At 40.4% G+C, this 22068-nt stretch overlaps 2 protein-coding genes across 7 annotated transcripts; both read left to right on the forward strand.

Annotated features, from left to right (window-relative positions):
- Positions 1–1948: 1948 nt before the first annotated feature.
- Positions 1949–8727, forward strand: LOC115755490 (receptor-like protein 4). Of its 6 annotated transcripts, none has more exons than XR_007198819.1 (9): positions 1949–2126; positions 2231–3286; positions 3870–4020; positions 4502–4565; positions 5278–5337; positions 5511–5579; positions 6109–6177; positions 6276–6353; positions 8194–8248. XR_007198819.1 is itself a non-coding variant. In XM_030694919.2 (9 exons), exons 1-9 carry the CDS (start codon positions 2018–2020, stop codon positions 8310–8312), a joined length of 1929 nt encoding a protein of 642 aa, XP_030550779.1. In that variant the 5' UTR covers positions 1949–2017; the 3' UTR covers positions 8313–8727. The 6 variants fall into 6 exon arrangements, 3 of the variants coding, with proteins under 3 accessions (XP_030550779.1, XP_048136971.1, XP_048136970.1); XR_007198817.1 differs by lacking the exon at positions 8194–8248 and adding an exon at positions 7683–7749; XR_007198818.1 differs by lacking the exon at positions 8194–8248 and adding an exon at positions 6791–6850 and having other exon boundaries at positions 6276–6356.
- An 8215-nt stretch (positions 8728–16942) lies between these two features.
- On the forward strand, positions 16943–18173 carry LOC115756176 (AP2/ERF and B3 domain-containing transcription repressor TEM1-like). Its single transcript, XM_030695873.2, has one exon. It carries the CDS (start codon positions 17003–17005, stop codon positions 17993–17995), a length of 993 nt encoding a protein of 330 aa, XP_030551733.1. The 5' UTR covers positions 16943–17002; the 3' UTR covers positions 17996–18173.
- Positions 18174–22068: the final 3895 nt, after the last annotated feature.

A 22068-nucleotide genomic window follows, 5' to 3' on the forward strand; every position in this document is an offset into this window, starting at 1 on the left:
GAACTGAACCTGCGTTTTTTATGATATTTATTCTTAATCTCTTGCGAAATTATGTGTATTGCCAAGAATGGCGTTCTTGATGTTGCTACTGCTATTTACCTCTAGTATTAACTAGACAAGAATATTGTCTACCCAATTCATTGACAGTGAAGTTTTGGGCGAGCTCCAGTCCCGTGAGTTTTTATCTCCTCACATTGTGGAGATCTTCCACATAATTTTTTTGTATTCGAGAATGCTTGGCGTATTTAAGGGTCCAGCCCATTTAGCCCATTGTCTTCATTTGCGAGACTAGAATAAAAGACTTTCACACTTATAAATTGATCCATACACTCTCATCTTCCCTGCGTGGGACAAGAAAAGATACCACCAAACAACCAGCATCGATAAATTGACCCGTTATAAATAAATGGGTTAAAACCGGATTAACGGGTCAATTTGAGTTAGAACTTACCCGCTTGACGGGGCCTATCTCCTCCTTAGAGAAAAAGAGGTGAAGAGATGTCTAGGGAGCGCACCCGGACAAACTCTCCTGAGTCCCAATGCAGATGGGAGCAGGAGAAACGAGAAGGAAGAGAGTGTCACCGGAGTCTTCTTTGCTAATCGAAAAGGAGTTTGCGCATGTCGCGGACGAGAATGCGACCTAATCCGTTTACTTTTTCCCCCCAACAACAACGGCAGAACATGCCAAAAGCCAGCGTTTCCTTGATTGATTAAGAATTCTATGTTGCGGGGCTTCACATTGGTGCCGCGGGAACGAGAGAGGTCACTCCATGCATGCACAGCTTTTTCTTTGTTCGCGTCGTGCCCCGCACGTAGATGGACCTGCCCCTCTCTATCTCCACCTTTATTCTCAAATATTTATATCCCCTGTTGCGTGGGATTGTGTACGTGCCAATTCAATCTTAAATTTTTATTTTTATTTTTTGTTAATTGAATCTTAAAATTTTTGTATTTATGTCAATTCAATATATTCGATCAATTTTGTTCGAAAATCGATGACGTGAATAATTTTTAATAATATTTTAATTTTTTTTCTAACTTTTTATTTGTTATTTTCTTTTCGTTTCTTTAAAGTTCCAGCCGAGGTCACATAGGTTCGCCAGTGTCCACGTCGGTGATTTCCTGCCAAAATTGATCGGATGGATTAAACCGACACAAATGAAAAATATTTTGAAATCATGTGGAAAAAAAAAAGATTTAGGACTAAATTGACACAGTAGCAATAAGTTTAATTTTTTTTTTTTGGTAATTTTCATCTTAAAAATGTATATGTTAAATCTCTTGTTTGGTTTATTAGTTAGTAAAAAAAATCTCATATTTCTCGTATTACTTTTCCACTAGATAAATGGCCCTCTTCACTGAGAATCTATGTTTTTCAAGGTGAGGTGACTTAGCCCTCCGGATGTTCCTAATTAGTGCGCAATCGCTAAGGCAATCACTTAAAAAAGACTTGGTGGTTCTGACATTCCTGTGCCGGTAGTACAACGTCAGCGCCGATCGATCAAAATTGGCTGGATAGACGAAATAGGCACAAATACAAAAAGCTTAAACTGAATTAGCAAAAAAAAAAAAAGAAGCTTAGAACTTTTTTGGGTAATCATCTCGTTAATTTTTTTCATCAAACGGTTTGGCCGGGATCTTATTGTCGAGGAGTTGGGACGGTTTGCTTCCATTGAAGGTGTTTTCATTTCTACTTTTGACCTAATTTTTTTAGCTGGAAATCCCATCATTGAATAGACCGAATTTAAGAAAAGAAAGAGGAGAAGAAAAAGGGAACCAAACCCGTGGACCCCACCCCCTGTATGAAGAAACCAATCATCCTGTCGCGTTCTAAAGTTTCTAACGACCCCCCACCCCCCAGTCTGTCTGCCTCTCTCTCTCCTCCTTCTTCCCCGCTAATCTCGCCTTGTTCGTTCCCCGGCTGCACTTTCCCTCCACATTTCAACTTTCACTTTGGTTCTCCTCCCTCTAGTCCTCTCCTTCACTGGCGTCCAAGACCCACCACCTCATTTCCATCATGTCCCTCCTCTCCTTCCTCCTCCTCCTCCTCCTCCTCCCTCTTGCCTCCTCCTCCTCCTCCTCCTTTCCGCACGGCAATCGCAGCTCTCTTCCACATTTCAGCACGGGTCAGCAGAGCACCACTCGACTCACTCTCATTGTGTGTTTGATTTCTCTCCAGTTCTTCTCATTCTTCTTCTTCTTCTTCTTCTTCTTCTTCTTCCGCGCGCAGGCAACGTCTCCTTCCACATCGACTGCGGCTCTGCCACCGACTCCACCGACCCCTTCAACACCACCTGGCTCTCCGACCGCTTCTTCACCGGCGGCTCCTCCTCCGTCGTCTCCGAGCCTCTCCGCTTCCGCTTCCCCCCGGAGAAGACCCTCCGCTTCTTCCCCCCTCTCTCCTCCGGCAAGAAGAACTGCTACGTCCTCCCCGACCTCCCCTCCGGCCGCTACTACCTCCGCACCTTCACCGTCTACGACGACTACGACGGCAAGTCCCGCCCCCCCAGCTTCGACACCTCCGTCCAGGGCACCCTCGTCTTCAGCTGGCGCTCCCCCTGGCCCGAGGACGTCGCTCGCCTCGGCGCCTACTCCGATCTCCTTGCCTTCGTCCCCGATCGCCAGGCCGAAATCTGCTTCTACAGCATCGCCACCGACTCCCCCGTCATCGGATCGCTCTCCTTGATTCAGGTCGATCCGTTGTCCTACGATGCCGCTTCGATTGGGGACGGCTTCATTCTGGTCAATTACGGTCGACTGGACTGCGGTTCGGGCCAATGGGGCCCCGGGTTCAGCAATGACACGGATTACTTCGGCCGTTCGTGGCAGTCGGACTATGATTTCCGATCGCCCGACTCGCGGAACAATGTCGAGGTCATCTCCACAAATAGTACCATTTCAGGGGCTAATCAGCAACCGAATTATTTCCCAATGAAGTTGTATCAGACGGCTATCATGGCAAGGGAAGGGTCTCTAGATTACGCATTGGAGGTTGACGCGAAGATGGATTACTTGTTGTGGCTACATTTCGCGGAGATTGAATCCAAAACGAGTGGAGCTGGGCAGAGGGTCTTTGATGTGGTGGTGAATGGGGACAATTTGACCAGGGTTGACATATATAAGGAGGTTGGGCTTTTTGCGGCGTATGATTGGCATTACACATTGAAGAACTTGAGCAGCACGACTTTGAGTGTGAAGCTAGAGCCAGTTGTAGGAGTACCCTTGATTAGTGGGCTGGAGAATTACGCACTGGTTCCTGTTGATCTTTCCACTGATCCTGAGCAAGGTATGAGCATTGCCACTTATCGAATTTCGTTTTTTTTTTATTTGATTGCCCAACATATTTGATGGTTGGGTTTGTGAGTTGCTCTTGATCATCAAAGTTTGGCACGCAGGAGAAATTTTTAAAAAGAAATTTTTGGTGTTCTCTTGTTTTTTTTAATTTTTTTAATTCAATAAGGACACTGGAGTAGGATTGCTATTTGATCGTCTGCTCATTATCAGCAAAAGTGAAGCTGAATTTGCTTCCGAAAATCTTCAAATTGCTCACAGTAGTAGGCAGATTCTATGCACGGGATGGTGACCAAACATAGTATGCAGTAAGCACAATGGCATGCTTTTGTTCCATCTGGGGTGCAGAGCTGTGGTAGCAATGTTGACACTTCGAACTTCTAGGAAAGAAGGAATGTTCTCGACAAAAAGTAATCCAGCTATGGGTGTCCTGAATAATTAAGGATGAGCCAGGCATAAGTTATATACTTATTATTTCTGTACAAAGTATCTGGCGTGAAATGTGAATCAGGATTATTAGCTTGCTGTGGCAGACAGAGTATGCTAGAGAAACTAATCGGTCTTCATTTTTCATCCAGTGGCTGCTATGAGAGCATTGAAAGAGTCACTCGGTGTTCCTGAGAGAATGGGTTGGAACGGTGACCCTTGTGCTCCTACCAGTTGGGATGCTTGGGAGGGAGTTACATGTCATCCCAACAAGGATAAGACTTCCCTTATAATATATCAAATGTGAGCAGTTTTAGTTTTTTCATGTTTCATACCTAGCCAGAAGCACTAAATGCATTGGACGAGACTACTACGTGGATAAATGTATTCAACTTATTGTAGCCAGGGAACCCCCTAGTTTTATGTTTGCAAGAGCATCTTCAACATCCTGCTAGGTCACATGCCTGAAGCAACATGCTATAGTCTGGAATTGCATTTAAGTGAAGGACAATTAGATGAAATTTGGAAGTGTGCTTCCACAGGATATAGGAAATCTCATTAACAGATATTCAATTGTTATTTTTATTAGCTTCCATCATCCATGCAGCACAAACAGGGTCTGTCACTCTTAAGTTCACATAACACACCAGATTTTGAGAAGGAAACTGGAAAGTACAAGCTTCTCGTTCTTTAAGGATATAAACTAACAAATCATTGGTATACTTATTACCAGGCTTTAAATATGTGGATTGTTTTAAGATCAGATTTTTTACCGGTATTTCAGAGATCTTGGGAGTCAAGGCTTGAAAGGCTACATAAGTGACCAGATAAATCTTTTGTCGAACTTGGTAAGCTTGTAAGTATCGCCTTTCTGCTTCTAATTTCCTTTAATGATCTCCAGGATTTTGGGTAATGGAAAAGCTCCAGCATTATTTCTTCTTGACATTCTCTCATACTTTCATCTGCAAAGTTGCACCCACGATTCCAGTCCTTTATATTTTCCTCTGTAGTCATAAAGGAGGATTAGGTCATTCCAATGAGCTATGCTGCCACATGTCTTAGATGCTCTGCCTTTGATAAGAACTTTCTCTCCTTTCGTTACGACTTCTATCTAGCATAAGTCATTGTACCAACCATTTTGCCCTTGGCCTCCAGTTAAGGTTGAGGACCTGGATCTGATGATAACCCATGGACAATGTCAGCTCTTGGCCTCCAATTAATGTCACTGTTTTGCCTTGCTTGGTTTTCAGGAGAAATAGCACTGCCGAGGTCTGCCGTTTAAGTTGGTTCAGTAGAATTGCTGCTAAAAGACTCTTGAAGCTTATGCTTGGTTCGCCCATAGTTCATTTGTATAAAAATCTCAACTCTTACTCACTAATAGCGTGCTATGCCCCTAAACTTGGCCAATTTCTATCCAACTGTTTTTAGTAGTCATGATTTTAGCAGCTTTTAATGGGTGCTCACTCATTCTTCCCATGGAAATAGTTTAGACGGTAATATGATCTTTTTCACGTTCTTGTTGGTCTCTATATTGCTGATGCATGTCCATTTCTGGCTTAGATGATTAAAGGTGGACTGTACAATTCGCTTTTACATTTTCTTTTTGGCTCCAATGCAGAGGTAAAAATTAGCCCACATAGTGTATCCTTTTCTGTTTCAAATCTGTTCTTCATTGTTGGAATATTGAAATTCCATATCGGTAAAATCAGATCTCTGGAAATGTTTAATTATTATCACTTTTGAAATTTTTACCCCTGTTGTGCTTATGATCGTTTAACTTCACACGTCATCAGGAATTTAAGCTCAAATTTTTTGCGGGGTACTGTTCCATCTGGACTTGGGGAAAATGCTCTTGCACGACTGTAAGTGTCAGAAATTGCTTGTCATATCTGATGGGTAAATCATGAATTTTTTGGATATTGGCTTATGTTTGATCTGTTCTTTAGCGGTATTGCCTATTATTGAAGCTAATCTCGAAGAGTCTTGAAATGTTAATCCTTTTTGCTTTTTTTAATTATAGAAGTGGGTGTTCATGAAGGACCCGAACTTGCAGATTTCTTCCTCTCTCTTGATCTTGTCTGGGATACGTTGATAGATCAAAAGAAAAATGTTACATGTTGCCTTTTCTTTTCTCGTGTTTATGTTTTTTTAAGTAGATTAATATTTGAAGTTTCGGTTAATAATATCTTTGAAGTGTAATAGATATCTGTTATTGCTAGTTGTGTGGAGTTAGAACATATTAGATAGACAACCAATCTCCTCAGCTGAGTATGGTTTTCCTCTATTTCAAATATGATGTTTATCTAAGTTCTACCTTTGCTTGATACTACTGCTAAGGACACCTCAGTATATTATCTTCTAAATTATCCTGTTTAACATCATTATATTTAGGGATTTGTCAGGCAATCAGCTCACTGGCTCTATACCAGATAGTCTAGCTTCTTCAAATATGCAACTTGTGTAAGCACTTTGTCTCCAATTGTTCTATATCATATTATATAGTTCGAGCATTGCCCTTTAATCTGTCAAATCCTAATTTTCTTCTCTCTCTGTTGTAGGCTATTAAATGATAACTTATTGGAAGGGAAGGTCCCAGAGGGACTCTATTCGATTGGTGTCCATGGAGGTTCTATAGAGTAGGTTATCCTCACTTTGAAGTCTTAAATTTTCTTTAGTTTGTTTAATGAATGGCTAACTTACTATGAATGAAAGTGCTGTGCTAGTGTTCTCGTCTGCTTCTGTGAGAGTGCAGTCCTCTTTGCATTTGCTTCTATCTTGTTTTGATTATAACATGGTATGGCTTTTGCAATAATTTTGTATTCCAATTGTTAAGATTGGTTCAAATCATTGTGATGGTGTGCCCTCTGAGTACTTAATCTTACACTAATCAAAAGGCTTTTTATCTCAGTTTCTTTTATTCTTCTCTGTCTAAGCGACCTGTAAGTTTTTGCTCTGGATCTGCTGTCTTCTTAAGGAACTGTTGCTTTTCTTTATCTTCCAAAATGGTTGGTTTTCATCCTTTACTTTTGCCTTTCCTTTTTCTTCCTTTTCTTGTTGCATGTATGAACAAGCGCTTGAGATTGGGTTTGGGTTTGGGACCCATGGAATGGGAAATGGGGTGTGAACGAAGTGTTCATGGAAAGATAGTGCATGCTTCCACAATGGCGGATCTTGACCAAGTCTAAATTTCCTTTCCAACGGCGTGTCATATTTGTTTTTGGAGCCTCGAAGACTTGACTTTCCCTCATGTTCTAAGTAATCTGCTTCCTAGATGAAAGCGAGTTATGATATTTCATGTATGATCTTCATGGTGTATCCGCTTACAGTTTGGTTTAGGCGATAAGGACATAACTGCAATTTTGAGATGGAATATGCTCCTGAAGCTTTTGATATATTCATTCTCGACTTTTAGTTGACATGGACCTTGATTTCTCCTAAAGCTATCACCTCCTTATTTTTGCTCCCACTTGCTGCGCAAGTTTTGAATTTGAATGGCTGGCATTACCTTTAAAAGCCTTGAGCGCAGCCTCCTTGGACAAGTTCTCATAATTCTTATTCAAGCTTTTCCCACTGGCATGCTTTATAGTCGGGTTCCAGCATCTTCCATGAAGCTAAAATTACAGCTTGAGTTACTAAATAGGATTCATACTTGCGAAACTTGATGAGAGCTTATGCCGCATGTTGTGAATGGATGTACTTTTCTGCGCTGCTTTTAAGGACTCTTTGTAGTGGAAAAAGAATTAGGATAGATGTGGTTTAAAAACAATTAGAGATGACTGCTAGGGCCTGAATTCACTGATTCCGGACATGGCAATGAAGCCTGAGCAGTAACTACTAATATTTGGCTGTCACATTATTTACGAAGATTGGAATTCTGCTTACCTTCATTTTCTTCTAAATTATTTCGTTATTAATTCACTTGGTTCTGAGCTTAATCCTATCACTCTAATCTCTGTTCCTCTCAGCCTCTCTGGTAATAAAGCGCTATGTGGAGCACCATCTTTGCCTGCCTGTTCTCTTCTTTGGGAAAATGGTGGATTATCTTCCGGTGCTAAAATTGGCATTGGCCTATCATGTGTTACCTTCATCGTGCTGCTACTGGTGTTATTCATTTTCTGCATCAGAAGAAAACGCAATGACTATGACTTTGGTTTACCTCAGGAGTTGATGTGTGAGTATGATCTTTAAACACTCCTTACCTGCACAAATAAGGTTAATAGTTTGATATTCCTCATTATCAGGTTCAGTCCTGGTGCCGCAGTTCACTATAATCAGGAAGGTTTTGATATCCTGGCTTTTAGTTGGCCTTTTTCTGCAACAGCGAATTAACACGAACTCTTGCTCCAAAAAGTTTGATAATTTCCACTTCTGCAATTTCAAAATTAACTCCACACTGAGCTCTTTATTTATAGTCTTACGCAAAATTGAATTTCCTGTTGACCATTAGTTTCATTCTCACCGAAATTTCTTTGACAGCACTTTCTGCTAAGAGAAACCGGTACCAGAGGCAGAAATCACTGATGCTCCTTGAAATGGAAAGCCAACATGCCAAAGGATTGCCCACGCCTTTCAGTCCCAACTATCAGAAGTCTTGAAAAGCGAAGAGCAGTGAAGATTGACCTTGTCCTCTCCTCAAAAGGGAGTGCCGGATTCAATTATATCATCGGCCTAAAAATGATGCAAGCGGCTTCTCTGCTTTAGATAAGACGAATTGCATCCGTTCAACTTTTGAGCAATTTGCAAGAAAATGGGGTCATAAAATGTCAAATTGCGATTGAGATGCACCGCATCTCAATCCCACGTTGATGATCGCTCGACATAGTTCATTGTACCATGTATACCGTGATTTTTGGCATTATAGGAGAAAAATCGAAAGGACTCAAACTGGATGGGTCAATTGATGTAGTTGTAAATGATGTATTTTCACATTACAAGTGGCCCTGAATTGCTTGAAGAGAAGCTTTGGCAACTACACTACATACTAATACTGTGGCAGCTAATTGTGGTCTGAGTTCGATGTACTTAAGAAAGTTTCATGTTGAGTTCAGTCGATGACTTCTTCTTTCTTTTGCAAAAAGGTGTGCACCTTGCGAGTTCTCTTTGAAGCTCGAGCTACGCTGGGAATCGACTCGACGTGGTTCTTCCAGAGGATGTGGTGCTCGGGATATACATGCTCGAACAACCTTTGACCTTCGTTAAGGCTGGACGACAATTTCCTACAAGATATGGCGAAGCCCTTTATGTTGAATTTCTATATGACAATTCTGTGGATCGGTTTCCTATACCGAGCATTACTCGCTTCGTAAAGCGAAGTTTTATATGGTCCGCCTTTGTCACATGGGTATAGGATCTGAAGGTTTTCGGTCTTACAATGTTCAATATGTTGGACTTAGCCCAGCCTATTGCGCGCGCTCTCTCTCTCTCTCTCTCTCAAACTTGCTAATCAAGCAATCCCAGGAACTTTACTTCACAAACTTCGCACGTTTGAGCAATTTACCAGCACGAGGACAAATGGGAAAATAAAATAAAAAAAAAGTGCTAAACCTATTGTAATTGTGTCAATTCAGTGCTAAAACTTTTTTTGTATCAATTCAGTCATTTAGATTAACTTTGGTTGGCTGGTGCCGACGTGGATGCGGCTGGTGTTGACGCGAATGCTGGCCGGCACTGATGTGGACGCTAGTGCCGACATGACTAATTTTTAATCAGTATTTTAATATTTTTCGATTTTGTTATTGCTTTATTTTTTTTATTCTTTCCTTTCTCTTCTTTTTTTTTCCCTTCCCTTCTTCTTCTCTAGTCGGTCGCCGATCCCCGCCCGAGAACAAGCCGGTGAGAGCGAGGAGCCTCGCCTAGGCCGAGCCTCGTTTCGTTGCTTGAACGACGAGGTCTAGCCTCACCCTCCGATCGCAAGGTTTGGCCTCACCGGATCTAGGCAAGGCCGAGCTCACCTAGCCATGGCGAGGCTTGGCCTCACCCTTATCGTTGCGAGGTGACCTCGCCATGGCTGGGTGAGCAACGGCCCGGGTGAGGCTAACCTCGCGCTCACTAGCTCTGACCTGCGGCCGGTCACCGATCTAGTGACGGGCTAGAGGAAGAAAAAGGGAAGGAAAAAAAAATTCAAAAAATATTATTACAAATTGGCCACATCGGCGACGGCGTCCTCGTCGGCATCGGTTAGCGTCCACGTTAATAGATTCCAGTCAAAGTTGGCTGGAATGATTGAATTATAATAAATGCAAAAGGTTGATGACTGAATTGGCACAATTATTATAGATTTAGGACTTTTTGGTAAATTTTCCCGAGGAAACTATCATTGTGCAATCCACATCATTTCTCTCCTTCCGTATTGAGTAGATGTCACTATGCCTGGAAGGTTTAAGCAAAGTCTCAACAAAAGACCCAACCAACGGAGAAAAAAGCCGTCACCAAATCAACTTTAACCGTGCCTCCAGGAGAAACGCCAACCCCATGACAGCTCTTTACTAATTCATCGTCTAAAAGAACAGTATCTGAGATATTCCATCCTTCCACAGAAGCTGCCTGACTGGTTATTTCTTATGAAAGCAGGAAGAGTTTCTCTTCAATCTGTTTGCCAGCACTTATTTACGCACTTGTAAAGAAAAATGCAACAAGAGATGGGTCGAGAATCGGGCATTTCAACCTTCCTCAGCAACTTAGCTGTGCTAAAGAAATCTAAGATAGCAGAGGTAAAAATCTATGCCCCCACAATTGACAAAGCGTCCTTGCGAAACTGAGTTGAAAACCGTGAGGGCCGGGGGATTTAACCCCACAACCCTTTTGTTGACCTGAACGAACTAGAAACAAAAAGAAAGGAAGAAAGAAAGAAAGATTATGCCATTTCGATGTCATTTACCATAGTTTATTTTGGGAGAGAACAAAAGTGGTGCGATCACCGTACCATCAAGTTTTGCTTTCCAACGCGGAAGATTCACGTGGAAACTTCAAAACGGATCGAATACCGGGGATGGCTCCGACGGTTTCCATTCGTCAAATCGTCATCAAATGTGCAATAATTTGCCCAACTTGACGGTACGGTATCCGCAAGTGGGAAGCTCTGGGATAAGGTCGAAACCTAGATTGGGACAAAAAAGGGGTTCCTACTCGCTAAGAAGGGGGTGACCTGCATCTATATATCCACGCTGAAAGGGCGAATTTGATTTGAAAAATCATTTCGTTCTCGGATTTTTTTCACCTGATAATACGACTATTGAGTCTCAGACTTGTCTTAGAAAATAATTTTTCATGCTCCAAGAAAACGCGTTAAATCGACTATTTGGCGGACTCAAGAAAGTTGCCGATCAATGCGATGCATAAAGATCTCAAAGCATGGTCCATACTGATTCCTCACTATACGCTCGTGCATCGATACGTACACGTACACGTCCACATGAATGCACACGTGCCTGCACGTACATTGTGTGTTCTGATTCACAGGAATTCCATAATAAGCACGCAGTTGGCGTCTAGAAGAAGCAGCAGTAGCACCGACGTTTGACCGGGAGAGGTAGGTTGGATTCCGGAACAGAAGACAAAAGAAAGACCATCGATCCCAAAATGGCATATTGGCAGACAACGGAAACGACTCAAAGTGGCCAAATCATCTCGACTGCTCGTCTCCCGTGGCGGCTTCGTAAGCCATGTTGATTGACCACAAGAACTCCCAAGTCGCTCTTGACGTCCGCTTCATCTTTTGCTTGAAAGTCTCGTTTCGGAAATGGAAATGGAAATCAATGCGTACCTAACTAGAATGGGTTTACAAGAAAATCGTGAGAATGTTCATACGATTATTGGCATGGCATCTTTATTCGTTGCTTTGTCATGGCTGCAGTGCAGTCTTAGCCGTTGGTTTTATTCCTAGCAATTTGCTTCTTCCAAGTGAAATCCTTACTGGGAACCTTGCAGATTTTTGTGACATTCTATGATGCATGAATATGCCTAGCTATCTGTTATTGCACTTACTTCCAAATGTCCTTGTGAATAAGATGTAGAACCTAGGTTTTTAATATCTTGAACCGCCGAGTGCAGACATTAATCCCGTATTGGGGCCATACATCTATGTTTTGGCTCACAAATTACCTGATTCCTTAAGTTAGCACATCTCTTTGTTTTTTGGATCTTACTAGATACATCATCCCGTGGCCGAGATGTACCTTCCTAAAATGGGTTGCCATCGTCGAATTAAAGAATCCTTTACTGAAAAATAATACTGAGTATATTCATGTCATTTAATAAAGGGTAAAAGCCATCAAAAACTCCAAGCTACGCACATTGCAAAAATCCCAAACTTATACCCATGTGACGCATTTATCCTCTGTCAAGATTCCATCGATAAGAGCTATTAAAAATACGTCTATATGAACGCCAGAAAGCATACGATGTTGACATTGCACCCACGTGGATTAAGTGAAATAAAAACAACGTTGGTTTGGCCGAAAATTTATCTGACGGAACCTTGATGGATGGTAAATGTATTACATTGGTACAAGTTTGGGATTCTTTATGTCATAAGAAAAATTTTGGGGTAAAAATGTCACAATTGACATAGTTTGAGATTTCTTATGTCACAAAAAAAAAATCAGGATAAAAATATCACAATGGGTATAGTTTGAGATTTTTGGTGGATTTTTCCATTTGGTAAATATGTCTTAGCAAAGACCCAGGAATACAAAAAGCCTCTCTCCACCAATTTTTGAACTCATTAACTGGGTTTTGAGAATTTTTCTCAAACCTAACCTAAGCAGCCACTAGAAGATAAACGCTTGCACGCGCATGTTATTTGCTTTTTTTTTTTTTTGTTTTTTGTGTTCTTTTACGGTAACAATGCATATAATTTGCTTCTTAAGCTCTTGTTGCATAAACATCATACCATCACTCATTGGCAAGAATGAGTCATTTACCGTCAATCACGGGGTGCATTTTAAGACTCAATCCGATTGATATAACATATGGCTACAATTTGAGGAAAATTAACAAAAGAGTCCTAAACCTATTGTATGGATGTTGATTCAGTCCTAAATATTCTAATTTAGCCAATTTAGTCCTAAATATTTTGATCATTTACCAATGTCGTCATTCCACCCAATTTTGGTTGAATCCTCATGTGGATGCCGGCCAACCTATGTGGCATGGTGGGCACTAGTGTAGATTATTTTTTCAATTTTTTTCAATTTTTTATATTTAATTCTTTTTTTTTTTTGTAAGGATTTAATTCTTTTCTTTTGCCTTGTCTTATTTCACTTTTTTCTTCATTGTAGCTGACGAATGATATAGGTGTATGACTTAAGTGGGGCTGCTGACCATCTTACACGGCATGGCTAGCACTACGGTAGACTATTTTGCATAAAAATAAAATCCAATTTTTTTTCTGATTTTTTACATTTTTTGTATTTAATTATTTTCTTTTCCCTTTTCCTATTTTTTTTTTCACTGTGGCTGATGAGGGTCGCCGAATGATATAGGTGTATGATTTAAGTATGGTTATCGGCCATCCTACGAGGCAAGGTTGGCACTAGCGTAGACTATTTTGCAATTCTTTTTTTCAATTTTTTTCTTATTTTTTCTATTCATATATTTAATTCGTTTCTTTTTCCTTTTCTTATTTCTTTTTTTTTTTTTCACTGTGGCTGACGAGGGCGGCGGAATGATATGGGTGCATGAGTGAAGTAGGGCTGCCGAACGATATGGGTGTGATATGGGTTTAAGTAGTGCTACTGAGCGCTTGGAGATACTCGATAGTGAGACACTATGGTTGTGAGTATTCTTTGTAAGTTGTGTGATTTTGTTGTTCAATCTGTTTTCCCGTTTATTCGAAATGGTTATTGCTATTTTTAGGATTTTTATTTTGAGGCCTGCACTTCCTGGCACAATTTCATTAGTAAAGAATCAACTTATGATGGAAAAACTCCATCAATCCAAGGGATTTTTCGATCTCACTAGATAATTGCGGTTCCATTCCTCGACAGATTCACACTAAACAAATGAAGTAATCGTACTTTTTGGAGGCATCATTATCAAATTGGAAGAATTTGCATATAGATACTAATAAAACTCTAATTTCGATAGACATGATTGACATCCATAACTACTGATTAATACCCATAAACATTATACAGCATTATTTAAGTAAAAAATTTCGAAATCAATCAACACTCCCCGAAGGTGGCTGTTTCCAAGCTTTCTATAAATATTCACAAAATGACAAATGGAGGTGGAGAAACAAAAGTTCTATACCTTTATTTGAGGAAATGGCAAGAAGGGAACTCAAATCCGAGCCCGTCAACGTATTCAATTTGACCTATTTTTTCACTCAAAAGCTCGAGTCAATGAGTTATAGGCCAACTTGAATATATTAATTACTCAACACTACATTAATTATTTGATGTGACTTTTCTCACACAACTTACATACGTATCCCAACAACCCCGTCCAAAAAAGGGGGGAGGGAAAAAAAACACTCTTGTCGATACGAATCCCAGTTGAAAGGATGGCATCCTTTTCGTTCTCGTGCAGTAGCAGGACGATGCCTCTCAACAAAAACTTCCATAATTGATGCCCTTAATCATTATCAGCGGAGTGACACATAAGCGAGGAGGATGAGAATAGGTGGGAATCTACTCGTGTGGGTAACCTCTTTTTGATCAAAATCAAGAACATAGAAAAACCATTGAACCCAATACAGAACCCACCGACTCGAGCTCTCGGTTTTCATCAACTTGACAAATCGGGGGCCCCCACTAACTCAGATTGAGAAATTCCCAAAAAAAATTCGTAGAAGTAGAGGTGATGTGTGAAGACATTGACCTTTAGACCCCTAAAAAAAAAAAAAGAAAGTCATGTAAAATGCCGGATCAAATCGACTACAACAAGGTTTGCTCTATCATAGGAGCATTTTTTTTTTCCGACTAATGGTGTCGATATAGATGCGAGTAATGGATGTTGCTCGAAAATCCGGCACTATGATTAGCACACCGAGCAGCTGAGGATGAAAGCACACCTTCCGGACGACCCCTTCGGCATCTTGTTCCTATACTTCAATCTTTTCTAAATGAGTTAATACCACGAAAAATCCAAATTGGTACACCTGTAACAATTTTACCCAAAACTATCACGAAAAACTCTAAACTAGTATACATATGACTGATTTACTCAAAACTAATTTTTTGACTACCAAAAATTTCAAACTGGTACATTTATGATAAATTTACCCTAAACTAATTATTTTTACCACGAAAAATCTCAAACCGGTACACATGTGACAAATTTATTATCTGTTAAATTAGGTTAATATCACGAAAAATCTCAAATTGATATATATGTGACAAACATAGGGTAAAAACCCTAAATCGGTACATCCGTGAATTGACACATGTCATCCAACTCGATAATTTGAGTGTTAGATTTAATGAAAACTAACGGATGGTAAATTTGTCATAAATGTACTAGTTTAGGGTAAACTTGTCACAATTGTACCAGTTTATGATTCTTTGTGGTAAAAAAAATAGTTTGAGGTAAAATTGTCACGGGTGTACCAATTTGAAGTTTTTCGTGGTATTAACTCTTTCTAAATCAACATTGTTTGTCTTCCTTTATTCACCGGGTGTGACCATGGACACATACACCTTTCCTAGCGCAACCTTCCTTGATCAATCCGTGAATCCAACGACCCCCAAAAAGTGATGGTCCAGATTAAATTTACGAGGTCGTATTGTGCATGGGAGTTCAAACTCCAAAGTGTCCGAGGTGAGAGAAATGTTAGAAATAAGGAAACAAACCGAGGATAAACCCCCGCTAGGTGTTGGCCCCAAAGAAAAAGACAACGGTGATCGGATCTTATTTGGGGTGGAATAATATTTGCCAAGATTGACACAAAACAAAAGTGAACCAAGCTAAAAGGACAACGGGATTGAGATTCATGCCCCGTGAGGCTTCGCGACGAAGAAGGGAAGAAATAGTTGTCTCGATCGATTTTATTGGCTTATACATCACAATCACAATGACATCAGCTTCATCGAGAAACTTAGTAAAGAAACCATAGAATTGTTCGCGTAAGGAAATAAAATGAGCTTATAAATTATTTGTGATCGGTACCTAATCTCAATTCTTGACGATCAAAGTTGGGGTCTAGGGCTCGTGAGGCTTCCTAGTCGAAGCTAAATAACCAAATGATTGCACGACCACCCCTAAAAATTGAAGCTCCATTTGTTTCGCAAAAAGTAAATGATTTGAAAGACGTACTTCAATAAATGGTTGTCTCTATAACCTACAGATATGAATGAATAAAAAATACTCCCATCACCCATGAAAATGTTTAGATATAAATTGTTGTTTGGCAATGGAAACTTTTTTTTTTTCCATGGACTAATTATTTCAGGTTACACAAGTGATTAATTTAAGAAAATAATTATCAAATCATTCGTTTTCTGCGAGACGGAATGGAGCTTTGTCTCCGCTTGACATGTCAATTAACGCTTTTTCTACATTAACATGGAAGGCTTTTCTTTTTTGGGTTTGGAAGAAAAAGATAATAGGGGGACAAAGAAATTCCCTGTGGTGGTCAGCATTCAGCCGGGTGGGGAGACGAGCTTGGCCAAAACCAAGGTCTACTCTTTATAGCCATGTATATTTCTCGTCATGTGAAGCCCCCATCAAATTGGACAACTGGAATCCTCTTTGCGTTTTAGACCTTTCAGGACCTTACAGGGAGAGAGATGACGATGCTGATGATGGCGGCTGGCCCAACCAAATATGAAAAACAACGGGAGGAATGATAATAATTGCTTGAACAATGAAAGGAGTCAAACTTAATATTTATTTAATATATGAAAATTATTGGTCCGACAGTCCGACGGTGTTGTCGGTTATTTCAATCATAAACTTACATATTATTCTCGTATGTTTTACATAAAGCACTCATTGATTGAGAGATCGTGTGGTTAGAAATAAGTGATGGTACTGTCGGACTATCGGACTAGCAGATTTCTTTAATATATAGTATCACGTCACTCTGTAAATGGAACTTTCCTGGTTCCTTGCTTGGAGTTGACCCAGCAGCGCCCACCACGACTTCACAAAACAATATTATGAACGCTTATGGAAAGTCCGTATTTATATCTCCGTTATCGTAGTCCCTCCCATCTTTCATAGCCACCATCTTATAGTTCTCTCTCTCTCTCTCTCTCTCTCTCTCTCTCTCTCTCTCTCCATCTTTCATAGCCACCATCTTATAGTTCTCTCTCTCTCTCTCTCCACCGAAGAAGAAACAATGGATGGTAACAGCAGCTGCATAGACGAGCTCAGCTCAACAAGCGACTCCATTTCCGTTCCACTGCCGTCGAAACCCTCACCGCTGAGCCTCTGCCGTCTTGGCAGTGGCGCGAGCGTGTTAGTGGACTGCGAAGGTGTCATTGAAGCCAAGTCAAGGAAGCTGCCCTCGTCCAAGTACAAGGGCGTCGTCCCTCAGCCCAACGGCCGCTGGGGCGCGCAAATCTACGAGAAGCACCGGAGGGTGTGGCTCGGCACCTATAACAAGGTGGACGAGGCCGCAATGGCCTACGACGTCGCCGTCAAGCGCTTCCGCGGCCGAGATGCCGTCACTAACTTCAAGCTGAGGTCTGACACTGAAGACTGCGATCGCGAAGCCGCTTTTCTGAATTCCCAATCCAAGGCGGAGATCGTCGACATGCTGAGGAAGCACTCGTACTATGCTGAGCTCGAGCAGAGCAAGAGAAAGCACTTCAGCGGCAGTGGCACAAGCGTCAGTGCGATGGAAGTCCTTGGAGATCCGTCCAGGCCGGATCGGGCTGCGATGGCCTGTCATCTCCTTTTCCAGAAGGAGGTCACGCAGAGTGACGTAGGGAAGCTGAACCGGTTCGTGATTCCGAAGCAACACGCGGAGAAGCACTTCCCCCTGCGCCACCGCACGAGCCCTGCGACTTCAAAGGGCGTTTTGCTGAATTTCATAGACAGTGGAGGCAAAGTGTGGAGATTCAGGTACTCGTATTGGAACAGCAGCCACAGCTACGTGCTCACGCGGGGTTGGACCCGGTTTGTCAAGGAGAAGAGCTTGAGGGCTGGAGATATCGTCAGCTTCCACCGGTCGGCCGGGCCAGAGAAGCAGCTTCATATCAAGTGCATGAGGAGGAGCTGGCTGGGCCGACACGGGCCCGTCCATCCGGTCAAGATGGTGAGGTTATTCGGGGTCAACATCTTCACCGTGTCGACAGCGGACGGCGGCGGCTACAGAGGTGATGGTTGACGGAAAGAGAAAGATCGAGGTGGTGTTGTTGTCATTAGAAGCAGGTGGTGATCGGAGCCTTGTGACGGTTTGGGCCTGTTACTTTTTTATTTTTTAGGGTTCGTTTGTTAAATCTGCGATGTTGGTTGATTCGGAAGATGGAAGAAAGAGGGGGGTGGGACTCGGGAGAAGGCAGATAAAAGTATGTATAAGAGAACTGTATAATTTTTTTTTTTTTGTGTCTCTGGTAAAGAGATATGGAGAATCTCCTAATTATTTCTAACATCCCTTTAAATTCAAGGAGACTTAAAAGAAGTTAACTAAAATTTGAGAAATGATTAAAAAAAAACACACCTGGTGAATGTGTCTTAGTGAAGATATCGACAATCTAAGTACAAATGAACATTGCCATGAAGCATGTGATATCATATAAAATGACCGTCTATTTCAATGTATCTGATGCGCTCATGGAAAATATCACCATGAGCTATTTGAACAGTATTACGGTTCTAGCAATAAATGACTATCCCACCTGTCATGTCTTTTAGTATCCATCGCAACCGCAGTATGTATTTCCAATGTATTATTAGCAAGAGTACCATAGTTTGCTTTCATATTAGATGGAATGACATTCTATATGTTGATATGCCATGACATAAGTGAGTTACTTACGAATAAGCAATATTGTGTAGTGGAGCAACGACCAAAAGGGTCACCTGACCATTCAGCATAAGAATAAGATTGCAACTCGAGTTGAGTTACCTACAAATAAGTAATAACCTATAGTGGAGAGATAATATGAAGCGTCACCTAATCAATTAGCATAAGAATAAAACTTGCAACTTTAAGGTAGAGTGAGTAGAAAATTGAAGGCCATGAAATATGATACTCTGGCATAACGAAGAATCTGAAAAAAAAAAAAAAAATCCATAAAACTATAGGAAAGTGAGCTGTAGGCGGTGCTGTCATGAACCGAACGATGTGGACAACATAGGCAATGTCTGGACAAGTAAGAGAGAGAGATATTCAACATTGGCATGTAGGATTTGAAAGAGGAGTCCCATTTTTTGCATCAAATTTAGCATTTGTCTCAATTGGAGTCTTGTTATCATTAAATCTCGCTTGAGACAAAAAAAAAATCATTGGAATATTTGGCTTGAGAAAGTTAGAGCCTGTTTGCTAATGTTTCTGTTCCAAAAAAGGGATTCTGATTAGAATCAATGTTTTTTTATTTTGTTCCCCATATGAATTTTAGAAAATCGGAACCCGTTTGATAACTACATAAATTTCTATTCCCGGAATAGAAACACGTTTGTTAACTGCACAAAATTTTTATTCTAGGAAATAATTTCTCTTCTTAATTTGTCATTTAAATCAAATAATTACATAATCACATTTGATGACTTTCCTCGGACTCCACAATTGCGATCCTCTTGCACCATGACATCGTTTTGGCCAAAATATGGATGCTTCAGATTTGTTCCTTGGAAGGGTAATAAGCTAAAATTATTATTTTTCCATGCTTCTCTTGAGGTTATGCATATTCCAAGGATAAAAGAGGTGACTCTGATTATGTTGTATTGCTTAAAATGAACAAAATTCATCTCTGCCATATAGGTAGTTCGGTTTTACCCTGGGATACCACGCGGATGGTTACTAATACAACATGGTATTCCGACAACAAATCAGGCAGGGCTTAGGAAAAATCGAAAGACAAAATCACCAAAAATAGGATTGGCTAGTTGAATAGACCCATTTCCAACTTTTTGAGATTTTCTTGGAATTTTCGGGAATTTTCGGAATGATTTGCCCATAAGGGGCAAAATCTTCATTTAGGAAAAATAGGAAATCAAAATCATTAAAAAAAAAAAAAAAAAAAAGGATTGCCCAGTTGAAATGACCCATCTCCTAATTTTTGAGATATTTTTGGAATTTTTTCTGGGTTTTTCCCATTTTTTTTAGAATTTTTATGAATTTTTCATTTTTTGGATTTTTAATCATTTTTTATTTTTTATTAATTTATAAAAAATTTATTAAAAAAATTATTCGGACCAGGTCATATTGACCTGGCCCACGCCTTGCGAGCGCTCGACAAAAGTGAAAGAAGACTATCGTTGCCTTTTTCATCCTCAAAAGTATTCTTTTTCTTGAGAATTAACTTTTTTTGTTTCTCAAAATTGGTTCAAAAGTGTTCCTGAGAGCGAGAATCGAATCAAAACCATGTTTCTAATTCTTTTTTGTTTCGGGGAAAAAATCATAAGAATATAAATGTTACCAAACAGGTCCTTAATAGCTAGAGGAATCCAAAGCAATTTCCAGGCCTAGGAAATAGTTAAGTCACTTGAGATCCTTTATTTCAAACTAATGATTATGATAGTGCTAGAACTTTGTAGGAGGCTGTTAGACCGACAGTAACCACACGATCTTTCAATCAATGAGTGTTTTATGCAAAACACGTAGTGATGATGTGTGAATATACGGTTGAGATTGTACAGTCCCTAACGGTTTCGTCAATGAAGCATTTCCCAACTTTGTAACGTCGGTATAATTTTCGCTAATAATAAGCATGTTGTCCACATATAAAAGTAGTAAAATATATCTATGAGATGTTCGCTGAATAAAGAGAGCATGGTCATAGAGACTGAATGTAAAGCCCCGACGCCCTTGATCTAGCTAAATTTTTGTACATCATGCATGATGAGCCATTTCCAATACATCTAATGCTCGGCGTAATCAACACACACCGTAGCGCGTGGAATAGCAGAACGCGATGGAATTTCATGAGCCGATTCATCTGAGGGCAACGAGTCTAATGAAAGTGTTGGTTTTGTTATTGTTTTAATTTCTATCTTCAAAAGAGCAACAAAAAGTGTTGAGCTCTTAAGATCGGCGGGCTAAGTGGAAACAGTCGCCGAAGCGGCTAATGTTGCTACAATCACCGTGGAGAAAGATTCGATGGTCGTTCTCAAACAGCAAAAGTTCTTATATCAAGAAAAGAAAACGTGAAATAAAATTGTATGATTCATGTATGTATCATAATGAAGATTACATATGCTGTTAGGAATAGCACGACAAAGGCGATAATTATAACAAATTTATCATCTTTTTCACTTTCGTTAGAGTGCAATAATTGCTGCAATTGCCGGTATTATTTCTGACTCATGAAACCCTCACCTTACTTCGTCTTCCATGGGATGGCCTATATTTTCCCTACCAATCACGAAAGCTTTGCCCAAATTCATCTGTTGAAGTATCGGAGACGCTGACCGGAAGATAATCATGAATGAGTATACCTTTATAATTTATCGTAAAATTTTCAAATAGTATAATTAAATCCTAAAAATTATGAATTTTGTGTGATGAGCTTTTCCACTAACTAGTTTGATTTGAATAGTGGGAAAGATTGACGGGAGCTTTATTACCCTTTTTGAGATACAAGATGCCGATGTGGCCCCTACATAAAAAAAAATTAAAAATTTTAAAAGAAGAGAAAAGGATAAAAGAACAAACAATATGAAATTAAAATTTAAAAAAAAGTAAAATCTAATTCCCAACTCCGCCACCCCACTACCATCCCTTTGAGCTGGCCGCTCGAACTTCACCGAACTTGCCATCATGGCCACATCAAGCTTCTTCGAGCTCCCGGCATGCCTATTGCCCAATCAAATTCTTGATTTCTCCAGGGGTAAATACCATGAAAAATCAGCTAGGCACAAACATCGGACAAGAACCAAAATTGTTGTGTGCGAGAGATAGTTTGAGCATGGCCCTTTACTCTGTCAAATCCTAATTTTGTTCTACCTCTGTTCTAGGCTAATGAATGATAACCTCCTGGAAGGAAGGTATTCAATTGGTGCACATGGAGGATCTATAAGACTATCTAGTTAATAGTCACACCACCTTTAAATCTTCTCTCTCTTTCTCTCTCTCTCTAAGTAACCTGTAAAATTGTGCTCTGGATCTGCTGTCTGCTTAAGGAACTGTTGCTCTTCTTGATCTTCTAAACTGGTTGTTCGGCGTTCACTTTTGCCTTCCCCATTTTTTCCCCGTTTCTTCGTGCATGTATGAACAGGCGTGGGAGATTAGGGTTGGAA

This window comes from Rhodamnia argentea, chromosome 6 (genome assembly GCF_020921035.1).
Source record: "Rhodamnia argentea isolate NSW1041297 chromosome 6, ASM2092103v1, whole genome shotgun sequence".
NCBI lineage: Eukaryota > Viridiplantae > Streptophyta > Magnoliopsida > Myrtales > Myrtaceae > Rhodamnia > Rhodamnia argentea.

Coding starts and splice junctions, on each gene's coding strand:
- LOC115755490 (XM_030694919.2), top strand. CDS start 2,018: ATGTCCCTCCTCTCCTTCCTCCTCCTCCTCCTCCTCCTCCCTCTTGCC. Junction 4,574..5,510: donor TTGTCGAACTTGGTAAGCTT/GTAAGTATCGCC, acceptor ACACGTCATCAG/GAATTTAAGCTCAAATTTTT. Junction 6,178..6,275: donor TCTTCAAATATGCAACTTGT/GTAAGCACTTTG, acceptor TCTCTGTTGTAG/GCTATTAAATGATAACTTAT.
- LOC115756176 (XM_030695873.2), top strand. CDS start 17,003: ATGGATGGTAACAGCAGCTGCATAGACGAGCTCAGCTCAACAAGCGAC.